This window comes from Cygnus atratus, chromosome 1, assembly GCF_013377495.2.
Source record: "Cygnus atratus isolate AKBS03 ecotype Queensland, Australia chromosome 1, CAtr_DNAZoo_HiC_assembly, whole genome shotgun sequence".
NCBI classification, from domain to species: Eukaryota; Metazoa; Chordata; class Aves; order Anseriformes; family Anatidae; genus Cygnus; species Cygnus atratus.
This window is the reverse complement of record NC_066362.1, coordinates 47,693,311-47,709,965: the sequence shown is the minus strand read 5'-3', so window position 1 is coordinate 47,709,965 and position 16,655 is coordinate 47,693,311. Positions and strand designations below refer to the sequence as shown.

The 16,655-nt window shown below is 44.8% G+C and overlaps 1 protein-coding gene across 1 annotated transcript in view; it reads right to left on the bottom strand.

The window, feature by feature from the left end:
- The window catches only part of TMCC3 (transmembrane and coiled-coil domain family 3), a 135,662-nt gene extending 119,462 nt beyond the window's left edge, over nucleotides 1-16,200 (bottom strand). Inside the window, exon 1 of the mRNA XM_050711274.1 lies at nucleotides 16,110-16,200. Within this exon, the coding sequence (XP_050567231.1) occupies nucleotides 16,110-16,112 (3 nt within the window). The 5' untranslated portion in view covers nucleotides 16,113-16,200. The remainder of the gene's footprint in view (nucleotides 1-16,109) is intronic.
- Nucleotides 16,201-16,655: the final 455 nt, after the last annotated feature.

Genomic DNA, 16,655 nt, shown 5'->3' with positions numbered 1-16,655 from the left:
CCAAGAAGAGTGATGGTGCCGGTTGACAGATTGCACTGAGCAGCACTGCAGCAATGGTTTAACATAAGCCCCAGCTGCTCCAGCCGCAGGCCTGTGCCGCTTCTCATTCCAGTTCAGACAGTAATCTCCACATGAAATGGTTTTCCTCTGCATTCAGCAGGGTGGCTAGGAAGCCCATCTTCCTTAATCCACCTTCTGGGCCTTAATGCATTGCAGCTGTTGGAAGAAACTGCTACTTTTAAACCTAGAATTTAATTAAAGTGTCCCCAGGACTTTTCTCGTGTAATTCAGTGACCCTTTTCTCTAAGGCTAACCAGAATTATACAAGCTGTTATGGCTACTGCAGGAAAAAGAGGTCTCCAGGCTGTACCAGTAGCTGTAATTAACACATGAGCATATGTCAATTTGTAATTGACTTCTCAGAGAATTCAGTGCAGCCACACAACCAACCAAACAGTTTTGACAAGCTTTTGGCATCCTGGCAGCATCTAGTCCTGCCAGAAACTGGAACAAGAGCAAGAAGAGCAGGCTGAGGGGAGGCCTCATGGCGGCCTGCAGCTCCCTCACAAGGGGAGCGGAGGGGCAGGCGCTGAGCTCTGCTCTCTGGGGATGGCAACAGGACCCGAGGGAACGGCATGGAGCTGGGACAGGGGAGGGTCAGGCTGGGGGTTAGGGAAAGGTTCTGCACCCAGAGGGTGGTCGGGCACTTGGACAGGTTCCCCAGGGCAGTGGTCACAGCACCGAGCCTGATGGAGTTAAAGAAGCATTTGGACAATGCTCTCAGACACAGGGTTTGATTTTTGAGTGATCCTGTGTGGAGCCAGGAGCTGGACTCGATGATCCTTGTGGGTCCCTTCCAACTCAGGATATTCTAAGACCAGTTTGTTCTGCAAGGATTTTTCTAAGATCATCTTCCCTTGGTGCAGTGTCCCATCCAGGCCTGTGAAACCATGTTGCCTAAGGATCAGGGATCTGGGCACTGGTGAGCAGCAGGCCTGCAACACTTCAAAACCTTTCCTCCTGCTCTTGACCAGTCAGCGACTATTTACTGTGGTGTGAACGACAGGACTGCAGGAGTAGGTATGTTGAATATGGGCTGCAGCTGTCAAGAAAATGCCATCAACACAAGTAATGAAAAATTATTGATGACTCCTGCATGTACCAGAATTCCATCAGGGTAACCAACAGAAACTGTCCCCCTACTCTCTACCTCTGGCATCAGACTTCTCAAGCACTCAGCCGAAAGGAGTATTTTCCATTACATTTCATAGTGGCATCTATCACTAGTTTACAAGGAGTGATTAAGAAAGGCCTGAAATCCTAAATCTGCCACCATTTACATGCCTCTTCTAAATGGGAAAAAGGAGGTTTATTTCACTGTCCACTACTCCGGACGTTTAACAACATCCTGCTTTTATTGTTTGCTCATGAAGCTCATGAAAGGCTCATGAAGCACGCTTTCCCAGTAATACTCCCTTCCCAGGCTTCATAAGATACCCTTGTTTCTCTGATATTACCAGCTTCTGGCTAGCAGCCTGATCAGAGCTGTTCTTTCTTCAGCTTGCAAACTGCCTCTCCACCTCCTCTATCCCAGCTGCAGAAACTACCCCCAATTCTGACCGCCAGTCTTGGTGGGAGAACAGCAGAAGGGTTTTTTGCACTCTTCTCTTCTTCTACCCTAAACTTGCTAGGCATTGCTGGGCCGAGAAAGCCACTGTGGCCCAGTACAGAGCCTGCAGAAGGTGGGGGGAAAAGTTTAGTTTCCACAGCCTGAGAGACCTCACTTTTGGAAAACCAGCCTTACAGCCACTTCCCTGTAGAGCAAAACTATATGGAAGGCAAGTTATCTTCCATCTTGTTCTTTCCCTCTTTGCCTTAGGCCCTTAGCACAATGAAACATCTTACTTTCCTAAACTTCTGCAGCAAACAGCTGGCTGCCATAGACATGGTCAAGTGATTTTGGCTTATAGATCATGACGCTGGGCTGGAGCAAAGTGTCTCAGCAGAAATTGAAGTCCTAAACAGTAACTGCACATGCACCTCTGCAAGCACTCTGGGAAGGAGGGACCTAGGGGCAGGAGTTTTTGCCCGTGTGATGGTTAATTGTACAGTGGGAACGGCTCTTCTTTTGAGAAGCAGGACATTAACTGCATTTGTTCCCCTGCAGTTAGTCCTAATAGGGATAGGTATAGGTCATTACTGCCTCCTGTGATCAGGAAACACAGAAGGTGACTATTTAAGGAAGTTAGAGAGCCCAGCTATGTATGTACACACGATGTTTTGCATGAGTGGGAGGCCACACATTCCTATTCTAAACGTACCATTAGGTGGCACTGCTTTGAAACATTACCTCCGAGCATTTTCCATGACTTGCTATTATCTACACTCTAAAGAATGCAGTTCCCACTGAAATCAAGTGAATAACGCCATCCTTCAGAACTCTGAGTATAGTGACAGCTAACATTATTGGCATATATACTTTCACATATATTATTTTACTCTTAAATTGCTAAGTTTTATCCTGAAAAACAAAATGTCTTGGATACTTTAGCTCAAATACCGTACCTCCAATTCCAAAGTGTATTTCCAAAGTGGTTGTACGGGTAACACCCTCACCCACCACCTCCCCTTCCCACGCTTTGTACAACTGACTGTCCTCTGGCACGTAGTACAATAAAGATTCTGTTCCTTTTCTGTGCCACACTAACATCCAACAAAGACACTTTAATAAGTAATTTTCTCTTTCACTTCTCATGTGCAGGACAAGACTGGCACAGAGCTTGGGAAAGTAGGCTTGTGAGCAGGGCAACAGCAACTGGAAGTCTCTGGAAATCAACGGTGGTTATGGTAAAATGAACTACAGAGATTCCCTGTGCTACTAATTTGCTGTTGTGAAATAGCATAGCAGAGCAGGCACCACTTTAAATGAATGGTGAAAGGGACCTAAAGGAAGGTATAAGAAGGAAGGAGGTGATGACAATCTGTATGGGAATAGTGCAAGACTGTCACTCGTAGCAAATCTCAAACGCAAAGATAAGGACCCCGCCTGAACAGCTCATATCTGCCACATATCCTGTGCACATACAGAGGATGAGACACTGGTTGCGTGACAGTGTACAGTGCCAATTATCTATAGTGCAAGGAAAAGGAATGGGTCAGAAGATAAATGCTTACCAACTGAAGAACATTCTGGAAGGTTTTCATGTAAGAACCCAACTGATCTAAAAACATCAAGGCCACGAGTTCAGGTCTCCCTTGATCTTCTGCATCCAGCTGGTCGCTTGCACTGAAAAGAACTCCTCAGCTTCAGGCAGCCCTTTGCTATGAACACGCAAGTTCCTGAACAGCTGTTATTTTTGCAGTCTCTGTCACAAAGCATGGCTTGCCCACCTCCAGCTACCACACGCTATGCAGAAGAACACACTAGGAACTGGCAGCATAACTACCTGAGCCTAGGCTTCGGCATTTTCTTTTTCACAAATACTTTTGATCTAGCATTACATCCCAGTAGTGACCTTGCACTAGCATTGTTTTTGACTATTGTTTATAGTGTTCAAAAAGCCAATGGTAAATGGTCAGCCACAGACCTCTTCCCAAGAGCACTACATGGTGGAGTAATGCAGTAGTGTCAGCTATAAACTGTCTTCAGGGGTGTGCGACTGCCAATGGATTGACCCAGCTGCATTTCAGCTGAAAACCAACATCTGTTCATCTATCTGCTCCCCTACCTGTTTGCATTCATCTGTTCACTCTGACAGTGGAGCAGAGGACACGCCTATACACAGCCTGGCACAATGTAAAGCAGTGAAGTAAAACAGATGGAGAGTCACAGGAATGGCCCAACCACATAAACATTAAGATGAATTACTTTACTATAAACTTACTGGAGTTTCAAACAGGAGAATATGCTAATTCATATCAAGAATGTAAACACAGATCTCTCCAATGTGTAGCATTTCAGCTAATTTTTACTTAATATCTACTATTTACGAAAGGATTGCTTATATTCAGACACTGGAGCTGTCTGAAAAACGTCCCGTGGATTTATTGAACAAAACATGGAGACAGTGGGAGGCAGGAGAATGGCAGGAATTTGTGAACATCAGTATGCAGAATTAATAACATTCTAGCAGTAAGATTCATGATGAGTTTTTGTCTTTTTTTTCCTCTTTTGAGCATCAAAGATAGGTTGTCTGTATTTCAAATATCACCATAGGAGCAGTAATTAACACAAATGAAGAAGGATTTACTCTAAATGAGCAGGAAAAATATTCCAAAGCATTCTAAGCTCCAAAGCTTAGCAGAGAGATTTAACTTCAAAAAATGACATTCAGAGAAAATTAAGCCCGTTATTTTTCTTTTTTTTTTTTTTTTTTTAGTCAGCAGACATACTAACTGTGTAAAATTTTACATTGCCTTTCTTTGAGAAGCAGGCTATCAAATTCTCATTGTCTGTCCTCAGTAATAGCTTACTGAAGACTACCAGTGGCACTGAGGAGCATTTGGACCTAGCTGGCTCTTACAGATCTTTTTGAGCTGGATACTAATAACAGTTACTGAACGGGAGACCGAGCATTAAATACACTCTTAGAATCCAATACAGAAGCACTTCAGTCATCCAAGTCTTGTGTTAGACGAGGTCATGATTCTTAGTGCTTATCATGTTGAATATTCATTCCATTTTCTGAAAGCTTGATTATCAAAATTATTCTTTGTCCCTCGTGGCACATGGATAATTGAGGTTTATAAATTTCATGCAAAACGGGGTTTGTTCCTCATTAAACAGATCCATCTGTATCTCCACAATGCCATTCCCTAACATAATCCACGAAGTTTATATGCTGATGACTGGACAGCATGATTATGCTAACTATAAGGTAAACTGCTTTATGTCTGAAACTGCTAGAAACCAAAAATCGAGTGGCAGGGCTCCAGCTTTTGAAGTAGATCGATTTTCTGTGCTCTGAAAAAGGCATGCAAAATGGCACCATTTGTTACATTATTCAAGCTGTTTTGCTGAACAGCATTTTAGTAATGTCTAACTTACGCTGGCACTGATTATCAGTTGGTTTTAGCAGGAGTGAGAGCCCAGAAGGCAAATCACACACAGCTCAATTAGTTTAAACTAGTACTATGAAATGTAGCATGAAGTTACTAATCCTTAGTCTGTTGTAGCCATGCATGACACTCAAACAACATGAGCTCAGCGTATGCCATCGCATAGCCCCTTTTTATATCCTCGTGACAGCCTGCACAGAACTCCACAGAATTAATTAATTCCCCTGTGTTTATCTCAAACGCAGAAGTACACAAAAATAGCAGGGCACCAGACTCACTAATCACCTTGCTAGTATCTGCCTGGCGTTCTTAAGAGAGGAAACAAAACCACAGGATGCACAATCAAAATCCAGGGAGAACAGAGCACTGTTTCCCTAACCAGTCACTCGGTGTTCGCAGGAAAGCTCCAATGCGAAAGCATCGCAGGAGATGGGCTCTCACGTACCAGCACATCCTGCTAACAGAAAAAGTCTAAAAACAGATCGTGAGTGAAAACTGTGACATCCGCTTCTGCTCTGTTTTCAGGAAGACAGGTTTACAGGTGATATATGAACCTAAGCCAGCTCTTAGTAGTTACAAGACTGAGTAAATCATTTAGCTCTTTCCTCGCTCATTGCCTGAAAAGCATCCGAACAGTGCGACATAGCTCAGAGGGACACGTACACAAAGCACTAGTGACAGAGCAACACTGCAAAGGCACTGACTCGGAGGGCATCTCTCCTGCAAGAAATGGGATTCAATGAAAGGAGAGGGGCTGAGAAATGTCCGGTACCCCCTCCAGCCCAGTGACTGCAGGTTAAACCGAGCAGCACCCAGAGAAGGGAACAAAGGAGGGAAGCGAGAAGAGCTAAACAAAAGCAATATAGCAGGAGTTGGGACCAGGGCTAAGGCAAGTGAGAGCTGTCAAGTCTCAGGCAGGACAAGGAAGTCTGAAAGAAGGTGGCCTTGCTGGGTGGGCTCCAAGTATTTTGGGGAGCAGCTCCTTAGAAGTAGGGAGAAAGGGAAGTGCCAGCAGAAAGCAGAGGTTATCATGGAGCAACTCCTACAGAAAAAAATACAGCCTTTAGAGCTTCTGAAACTGCGTTACTGCAAGCGAATGAACCTGGTCAGCCTTCCTATGCACAAGGTGCAGTTTCAGGCCTGTGGTGCGCACAGCAGTTGGACTGCAATGGGCAATGAAATCAGCAGGGAAAAACTGCTGAGTTTTATGCCATTTCCATTACCTTAGGAGGGTTGTTTTGTGGCTATGTCAGTATGCAGAAGCTTAATTTGATAAGAAAGGAAACATAATTATCCGTGTCCTAGTTCTTCATGACACCTAATGTAATGTCTTATAAGATATTACTCCCAATGCATCTCTAGAATTGTTATATATGAAAGACTTGAATGATGGTTAATGACCAATGTTTAAGAAAACATTTCTGCTACCTTTGAAGTTGACAGTACTGAAATAGGCTTTTATTTCTACCTTAGCATTTTATTTATGAAAGAAGATTCTCACTCACAAGAGTGGATTACATACAGCTAGAAATAGTTTAAATGCTTCGCTTGAAAAATTTAATTCATCCTACTCATTTCTACCCTACAGTGATTAATGTACTTTTGCGTGTTGCACTCAACCATAAATCCACCTGTGGTAGCTACATCTCTACCCTGAATCTCTCTACTCTTCCACCACCTCATATCAGCACCTCTAAAACCGTTTGCCAGAATCTGTCCCATGGGACAAAAAGCTGACCGCTGCTCTGAAGGAACCAACCAGTCCGATGAGTGAAGTTCACATTGCAGTTCTTAGGCACGGTGAAAATCTGAGAACGCACATATCCTTTAAAACCCCTAAAGCAGCAGTGCCAAGGAAGAAAATGCGTTTATGAAATCAATGTGGGCTCAAAATCAAGTAACTAATGATTGATATTTAGCTTTGGGAAAGTACTACTTTTTCCTCATTTGATTCAATGCCATGTTTCCCTCCAATTTAGTGATTTGTGCCTCTCATTTCTAAATTATATCCTGCCTAAATTTAGTTACCGTAGAGCAAACCCAGTCTGCACACCGGGCACTTGTTCCAGGCTGGAGGTGGCAGCTCTGTGAACCAAAACCAACTGGAAACTGCCTCTTCGCCTGGCTTTGCTCAGACTCCTCAGACAGGCCTGAGCAAAAAGGGATGTTGTACAGCAATGATGATTTTCAAAGCTGTAAAGAAGTAGTGAAGAGAACCCGTCTGCTTGTCGGTGTGAACCCTAGTTTGCCACAGGAGACGTTATTTGGTTTCTATGATTCTAACAAGGCATATCTTCTATGAAAACATTCTGTCACCACCTGTCAGGAATAAATTCAGGCAAAGAAAACAAGACAATATTGAACTAGAAGGCAGGATCTTGCAAAACACCAGAGCTGATTCATCCTTTCCCATCCCTCCCCCCATCCTACTCCGGGCAGCATGCCGAGAACAGGGTAACTTCACCTGCCTGGGGATTCACATTAGATTACTATCCACTGCCAGGGATTCTAACTCCTTTAGTCTCCACCATCCCCGTGTTTCTGTAAGAGACGCACCTAATAAAAGTAACTTTACCTTTTTCTTGAATTATTCCAATTTCTGTACTGTCTGTCAGCAGAGATGTCACGTACAAAAGTCTTGACTACTCACTCTCACCTCTAGAACTGGCATGCCAGGCTATTAAGATATAAATTTGCATTTTTCTCTCAACATGTGTGAATTACCAGAGCATTATGTATGTAGATGGATATTCTTGCCTGCTAAAGCTGCACTCCTACTTTTGAAGATCAGCAAACAGTAGCTGAAAAAAAGTCACCTGTTGTAGGGCTAAGTTGAAAACCCTCCTGCATCACATATTAAAAGGAGAGAGAGATTAAATGTGCCAGGAAAACGTAGCTTCTGTTATCACCCAAAGCTGGGGATGTTTCGTTTTGCATACTGTCAACTCATTCTGCACAGTCACTGCAATGACAGCGCTCAGAGTTACAGTCTAGAACGCTCTCTTGCTACAGTTCTCCCCAGTAATAACAAACACCTAACTTTATTATTGTAATACACCCCACTGCAATATATACTGGGAGGTATATTGTAATATACCACCCCACTGCAGGAGGGCCCTCCTCCTGCCTTCTCCTCTTACCAAGGCAGCCTCTGTGCTCAGCTGCAGAAGGCCTCCCAGTGCAGGTGTTTTGCAAGGCACAAAAACCTAGTTTGCCTCTGTGTTAGATGAACTGGCATCAGCGAGTCGTGGTTAAAGCAGACCTCTCTGAAAGGTTTTCTTCGTCTTACAAAGCAGTTAGAAAAACGACTCGGTCTAGCCGAGCTCTCCCACGGACACAACAACCATCCTCCGTGAGTGCCTGCTCAGGTTGTGAGAACATGGCAGGAGATGGGCACAGATCAGCCTGACAGCAAAAGGAAAAAAGCATCCGAGAGTAGACACAGCTTCTCCACTGCAAGGCTGGGCACCTCAGCTGAGAGCTAATGCAAATGTCGAAAGACTTAGAAAACGTTCCCTAATTCTTTGCTATTAAAGGTCAGAGGGAATCCATTCGCTCAGATGGTATGCCAAATCTGTACAACCAGCCCTGCTTTCAACAAAATAACACGAATTAGCCCTAAAAACTAACTCACAGGAAGACCAGAATTAAGTGAATCTAAATGGTAGAAAGCAAAGGAAACTTATTCAGGCGTCCTTTATACATCAAAGAGCAAGAAAAAGGACAAAAATCCTCTTTTAATTCTGAGCAAGTCAATGTGTATTATACGTCCATTTGCAATCATTAACTCAAGTAGGCCAGTACCAAAGACCTGCCACTAGGGGATATTTCATTTTAAAACAGTTAATGGAGTTTTAATTAATTGTGTTACCTGAAAATATATCTTAACAAAAAGTAAGGTAATTGAAATGCATTAAAAAGTACGTTTATTCATCTCTCCAGAAATAAGCAGGAAAAAAAAAAAGAAAAAAAAAGATGAAGAGAACATCTAATAGAACAGCTTTTACTGCATCTGAAAAGGATAGAGAACTACGAGGGGATTTGTAAATTCAGTCACTGGTATGAATAATTACATGCTAGCAAATGTCCAAGATGAATAATAATAAAAAAGAAAAAAACAGATGTAAATACTTATTTACAAAACAGCAGAATATCTAAATCAAACTAGCAAGCATTATTACTATGTTGCTGCTGGGGAAAAATACAGTTTTCCCTTCTGGAAAAGATTTCGACTCTCCATTGTGCATTAAGAGCTTTGAATCATTTTTCAACTAGGGGTTAGTTTTTCAGGGAATATTCTATATTTTCAGCAGAAATACATTTTCTGCAAGTAGTGTTTTTTTTCTTTGACAAAAATAATGTGGACCAGTGAGGCATTTTCTCTTAAAATGGTTTTTGGCATTCAAGGTCATGCTCCACTACATTAAACACAATAGCTTAAGACCAGTTGTTCAAATGCGGGAAAAAAAAAGTGACCAAAGAGCCGTTGTCTTCATTTTGTGTCCTGAATCCACATGAGATCTGCCAGAGCACACACAGATGTTACAGCAGAGCTAAAAACATGAGCCCTAGCCATTTTTCGCATTACAATTGGAGAATATCAAAGGTTTTGGAAAGTCTTACTTGCTCTCCAATGAGAGAAAAAGTTTCTTCACCAACACGTACAAGACAGACCACAGAGATAAAACAAAAGATGAAATAAATTTGCCTAAAAATCACACATCAGATCAGCTACCCAGTGAAAACAGAGTGCCTGTTAAACCAAGCCCAAAGCCCCGTGCGCTGAGCCGCAAGCCCTGTGTCAGGGAGGCTGTCATTATACCAAGGGCAGGCTGGTGCAACCTGTCCTCTAAGGAGGGAAAATGCCTCCTCGGGTGATGTGGAGGAGGTACCCTGAATGCCTGGCACTGCTTGCAAAACATAGCTGAGGCTACAGAAAATGGTGCACAGAACAGAGAAGTGGTGCCGTTTCCAACTGAAAACCAGTCAGTACAGGTTTAGAGCTCACAGAAATCCTCTGCTCTGAGACCTTTGGGGTATTTGGCCTACAAGTGCTACCACAAAGCAGGCAAGAGAATACACCTGTAAGGTGCATATTACACTTTAAGGAGACCTCGGTTGTCATCAAACCACATGGGATCCGCTATCAAATGACCTGATCATCCCTGCAGCGTTCCAGGAAAAAGGCAGATTTGCTCAATCTCCGCTGAGTTATTGGAAGCGGGGGTGGTGGTGTATGGTGCGTTGGGCAGACCCAGCAGGCAGCACTCTGACCAGAGCAGGAGTCATTTTTTCTCCAAGAGGAAACAGGCAGCCTTGGAGACAGAAACACAAAATATCAATGCCAATTTCTAAATGTACTTCTGCTGTGTGTTAGACTGGAGAAATCCATTTTTGCACTAATTGCTAACTACTGCAGGAAAGACTGACAGGAAAGCATAGTGACATGTGGCTTACTTACCAGGAACTCATACCAAGGTGAACCTATTAACTCTATTTATTTGGCCGCTCAAACCAACATAGGCATGCCCCCAAGCAATGGAAACAGGGAAAAAAAAACCAAAACACTTTGTTAAAGAAGGCAAAATTTGCCCCCCCACCCTCACAAACAAAAAGGTAAATCAACACATCTGTCCCTTTTTTATTTTCTTCCATGTCTGGAGATTTTTTTTTCATACATATTTTTAAAAGTTAAGATTTTATTGTTTTCTCACCAGGACAACACTCCAGCACTGGGGAACATCTACAAGAAAAGGTATTAACTGCCCTTTTTGGTACCTTTCATGCTAAATTCTGCTTTGTCACAAGCTCAGAACATGAAGCCAGGAAAATCTTGGTCCTGGTGTGGGAAGCCTATAGAGAAACCTGGAACCAGACACTCTGACTTCCATCCCCCTGAACAGGAGTCAGGTCCAGGCCACTAACACAAGAAATGACTTTTAAAAAATCCTGGTTTTAGCTTAATGAAGCTGATATGCATAAAAGATTTTAATCTTCCTCTATTTGTTTTCCCGCCACCTCACACGTTAAGTCATGCACACGTTCTCAGCTTAGACCCACAAAACATTTCCCAGCTGACCTGCTTAACCAACAATATGACTCCAACGGGCTCAGCATCTCACAAACAACCTTTGGGGAAAACAAAGCTCAGTTTTGTGGCGCTGGCTCACATTAAATCCGTACCTGTATCTTGGCTGAAACGGTGGCCAACATCAGATGCTTAGGGAAGACTCCCAGCCCAGGATAACGGTGTAATGATGCTCCCTAGAATACCTGCCAGCTGCTAGGGATCTGCAGGCCCAGGGCTTTCTGAGCCAGAAGTGTTAATTTTGTACTCAGGGAGTTTTGAAGTACTCTTCTTTCTGAATATATTTGGCTTTGTTTTTTAATCTAGGGCAACTCACGCCCTCTACAACACCCAGCGGGAAGGAGCTCCACAGCTATACCTTCTGCTCTGAACCTGGTGCCTGACAGTTTCATTTGGTGCCCCCGGAACTTCTACCAAAAGAAACAGTACTGAATCACTTCTGAATTCTTCCTCTCCAAGCCATTTACTCCTTGCTCTCCTCTCTGCTTCCCAACAAAGGTGGCAGATGACAGTATGGCCAGCAAGACGACAATGAAAAGCATGCCACTCATTTAAATCTCATTTTCAAAAGCAAACTTGGGGACTACAATACGTAAACCTCACTGTCATTCCATCAGACAGTGGCTCCTTTTTGCCCAACTTTTAAGAATTTTACTCTAGAATCTTAAGAAAATAGTTTTAAGAACTTTAAATAGATGGTAGATACTTTTGAGACAGCCCAGCAACTTTTACGTATACCATAATGACACTTCCAACTTCAGGTCTCTGACGCTGCCAGAAATACCAACCTACCCTTCAAACACCCCACTCACGTCGCAGCGCAGAATGAATCGCCTTTCTCTCACCTGCAGCCCGCCACAGCACACACTACTGCAGAACGTGAAGCCTCAGCTTCACTGCCTTGGTCCCCCTCATTGCCTTGTTCCTGCTTTAAGCCTTTACTTTTTCAGGCAAGAATTTCCCAATGCATGCAAACATGTCCATATTTGCATCATGTTCACTGTTGGTTCACTGTTGGTAGAGAGGCAGAGCTGCTAATCAGTTGAGTCACGGAAAAAAAAAAAAAGAAGGAAAAAAAAAAAAGAAAAAAGCAGCGATGGGAAAGCTGAACCCTTTAGCTACCAGAGGTACTGGAGGTAAAGGTAGGGAATCTTTTTGTCTTTAGCCCTTCAAAACCAACACTGATGTCCCACTGAAATCCTCACACACAAATCCTGCAGTCTTTTAGGCACTTAAACTCCTCCGGGCAGCTACGTTTTCACTGACAGAATTGCCAAAGTACACTGAAACCCTCCCAGTGACAGCCTGCCCAAGCTCCAGGGGAAATCTCAGATTGCCCATTTGTCCCGTTTCCCCCAGCAGCCCAGCGGGAAGGCAGGAGGAGACCTGTATTGAAATCCCCACTGCTGCGCTTGGAGCACGAATTTACTCGGTGCTCCCTCAGTCCGGGATGCCCTGCATCCTACCCAGTCGAACGGCCTGCATGTCAGCTGGGATAAATCTCATGCTTAAGCAAGTTACCTGTTGTCATGGATTTATCTGGCAGTACATTTTGCATTCCCCGAGGGCAACCACCATAGTAGAACCTCCAAAATAGCTGAATAAGGAAAACCTCATTATTACCTCAACCCTGAAGTGTAGTTTTTGACTGGCAGTGCTCTGAAGACAATCTCTGAGCAACTAAAACCACCAAAAGGACGCTTCTTTCCCCAGCAGAGCTACAGAGCCACCCACTCCCATTATCCCAAGTTGTCCCAGCACATACAGCTTTGCACAGGTTGTAGAGAAAAGACAATGACAACTCGGTTAAAAATAAGACTTTCATTCTGCTCAAATATCCGGTGACTAAAACTTATAGCAAGATGCAGCGCTGATCTGTACCTGCCAAGATATGTATATCCCTCCTAACCGCCTTATGAATTAAACAGAGCATCACCAAGCAGCCTGTTCTCCCTCCCTCATCCGTACCTACAAGCACAGCTACACATGATTACTGAGGGTCAGAGGTAAAAAAGGAAAAAAAACTAAGAACGTTAAATTACACCTAATAAAAACAAAAGTAGCAGACAAATTCACCTTCGTTACACATTTTATTTAGCTTGGATTTTCAGTATATTCTCACTGAGCTAATGACTTCCTTTTGCTGTCCCTAAATACTACTTTCTTGTTGATGTGTTAGACTTCCACTAATTTCCAGTGGTAGGTACATCATGCCTGAAAAAATAGCTCCAGCGGAATTTGACAGGTGAATTGGGCTTATGTTTTCCCCAGTGAAAACGAACAAGATACACGGTGGTGATATTCAAACAGAGAATAAAAGCGTCAAATGCAAATTTATATCTAATATGTACTTCAGTGATCTGGTAAAAGACTGTCTAGGCTGAATAAATTACCTCCTAATATGATAAATTAAGACAGGTACATCTGGTAAAAGAAGCTGAAAGAGAAACAAGTTCAAAGAGGTAAGAATGCTGAGGTTTGAAGGACTGGTTTTCCATTAGTTGCTTGGAAATGCAGTCTCTCGTCTCCTCTCCTACCTGCTACCGCCTCCCTGCGCCGTCTAACAGCAGCTTGTCTCTGTTAACAGGAGCACTAATCTATTTTATTTGAACGGTGGGGAGGGGGAGGTATGTAAAAACAGGAGAAAACCTTAGGGATTTTCTTCCTGCTTATATATATTTGCATTGGTATTTCCATACTAATACAGAACCGAGTGAGAAGTGAGGGGCACATGGGAGAAAAAGCAACAGGCTTTCCACTAGGAATGAAATCAAGTAGACCAACCTAAGCTATAAATCCTGCTGCTGCACCTAGATGCTACGCAATGGAGTTCTTAAAAATGTGTATTCGTATAAGCAAGAAAGTACGAGGAAACGCCTATGGCATCTTTAACTATTTTGGTCCACCTGAGGAGGGAGGAAAAGCAGCGTTGGCCTGGGAGCTCTGTACGTCGTGTCTCTCAAGTCTAAAAAGGGACTGTGTAGAGGCAATATATGAGACACGTTCTCTGGAAAGGTGAGACTCCTGTAAAGCACCTCAAATAAGACACTAGGAGAATTTGGAAACCTTGACCTCACGCGCACCCAGAGGATCTAGAAAGCACAGCCTTCATGGAGAACACGTTAAGCTGGTGTAGCTGGAGGTGCAGAAGGAGATAGGTGGCAGGCAGAGGCGTCTCAACTGCTCCCTAGCAGGAGCACACAGCAAGAGCTGCTTCGGCTAGGCTCCAGGTTCAGCAGAAAGCCCTAAAAGCAGCAGACTAACAGCGTCACACTACTGCCTGTCCTTCCCCGTGGTGTCCTCCCGCCCCTACCGCACAGCTCTCCACTGCACGCAGCACCAGATCTCAGCCTGGAAGCCAGGTGCCAGCCAGCACCTGCACAACGCTGCAGGCTTCGGGTCCCCCCTGCCCCGCTGCGGTGGCTGAAGCACAGGGAGCAGGCAGGCTCCCCAGGCAGATCGGCTCACCCCAGGAGCCAGGGGTGCCACCACGGAGAGGTCACCCCACACACAGCTCAGCTGCAGAACCATGGTTTTTTACTATGCTTCTGAGACGTTCGAAACAACTTTTCTATTTATTGCTCCTGTACGAGCACAGATGGCAGCGGAAAACTTGATCTAAACAGAAAGTGTGGATTTAACACTGAGCTGCTGACCCGCACTAAACCCCGCGCAAGCATTTCAGCTTTGTTACTCAGTGGCCCAGTTCTCTCCAGCTTAATTTATTTTTGAAGCAATCAATGAAACACCGAGTGCATTTAGTGACAGCACAGTCAGAGAGGTCCCAAATGCGAGGCTTCCTCTTCTTACCGCAAAACCAAGCAACAGAGGAACAACAAAACCAGGGCTTCTCCCTGTTTTACCTCCCCTTCCCAACAGACAGAAATGCAGAATGAGGACCCCATGTCACAGATGAAAGAACCTCCTGGAACTGCAGAGAATAAAGAGTGTGACACTGTGGTTTCACACTTCAGCCGTGGCACAAAATTAATTTTATCTGTTGGCTGCCAACACGATTACTGGTTTACCAAGACATGCCAAGGACCTGATCCACAAACCAGTAAGAAAGTTCTCCATTTGGATGCCTAAAACAGGATCTGAGCACTTGTGATCCAAAGTGAGGTCTGCAATTGTTCTATTTCTTGCTACTTTTTCCTCCCTCTCTTGGAAGATTCCCGCTTAGAAGACTCCCTCTCTTTGAAGATTCTTCATCCAGCCTTCACTAGCCGAAGGTGTTCTCTAAGAATTAGGAATTACTATTTTTATCATTTCTGACCTAAAGTTAGCTTAGTGTAACTTCTCTTTGTATCGCTCTTCTTCTGATACAGCAGAGGGATTTAGCACAGGTGGCCCTGAATTCACCCAGAGGTTGTTCTGGGACGGGCGACTGGCTGAGTATGCAGCACAGAGCAGGAGGGCACAGGGCTGAGCAACCCTCAAACTGCGAATCAGCCCTCGGGCAGCCTACAAATTAAGTATAAAAAAGAAACAGGGCTCAGATATCTTATATCCACGGTTCCTGAGGTCATTTTGACCTTTACAAAGCCCTCAATTTCAGCTCTCGATGATTTCTGCACTCCTCCTCCTAGCAGGCAAAGGAGTGTGATGGGCAGTGGAAGAAGGAGAATTCACATGAAGCATCCATTCCACGTTATTCACAATGCTGGGATAGAATTCATCAGTTTTCTCTTCCCCAGTCTGCCCACACCGTGTAGTAACTACGTAATAATTAACACTAACAGTACAACATACCGCTCTGGGAATATTTGTAAAGAGATTAGTAACGCTGGGTTTTAGCAGCCTGGCTCAGTGGAGGGCTCTTCTCCAGGACAAAGGAAAGCGATCCTAAATCTCCCTGTTCGTGCTGCACGGCTCAGGCTCTGCCGAGCAAGGTGCAGCCATCACACCTCGTGTCAGCGTGCCGGGAACGCCGGGAACACCGGGCTGTAACCGCTGCACTTACCATGGAGAGCAGCCAGAGATACCCCACGTGTTTCACTGCGAATTCGGTGGGATGCCTTGCTACTCCAGTTGTCTTAGCTACTGCGGATCTAGGCGAGCAGCGCTAAATCTGTGACGGCAAAATTTGTGAAAACAACACGGAATGAGCGCAAGGCAGGCACACCAGCGGGACAGGGAGGCTGAGCGGCTACCCGGTTCATTTTTCCGATAGCGCTCCTGCCGCGCTGTCAGCTTCCCGTCACGGCCAGCTCGCATCGCTGCAGCCCCGCTCCACCGAGAACTGCAGCTCGCGTTTAAGAAGGGCTGCTGGAAACCGGGCGGGGGGGAGCTGGAAGGTCTGCCCGCACACGCTGCTCCGTCGGGAGCAGGATTCCTCCTGACTTCGGCAGCCCTCGGCTGCAGCCCCAAGGCAGCCCCGGCGCTGCCGCGCCGACCTCCCCCTCCCGGCTCAGACCTCCGGCTGATCTTCTGAGGGCTTCCAGCAGCGCCTTCGCGGCACAAGCGTGCGGACGGGGAGCTGCTGCCCCCTTGGCCGGCTCTGCTCCCC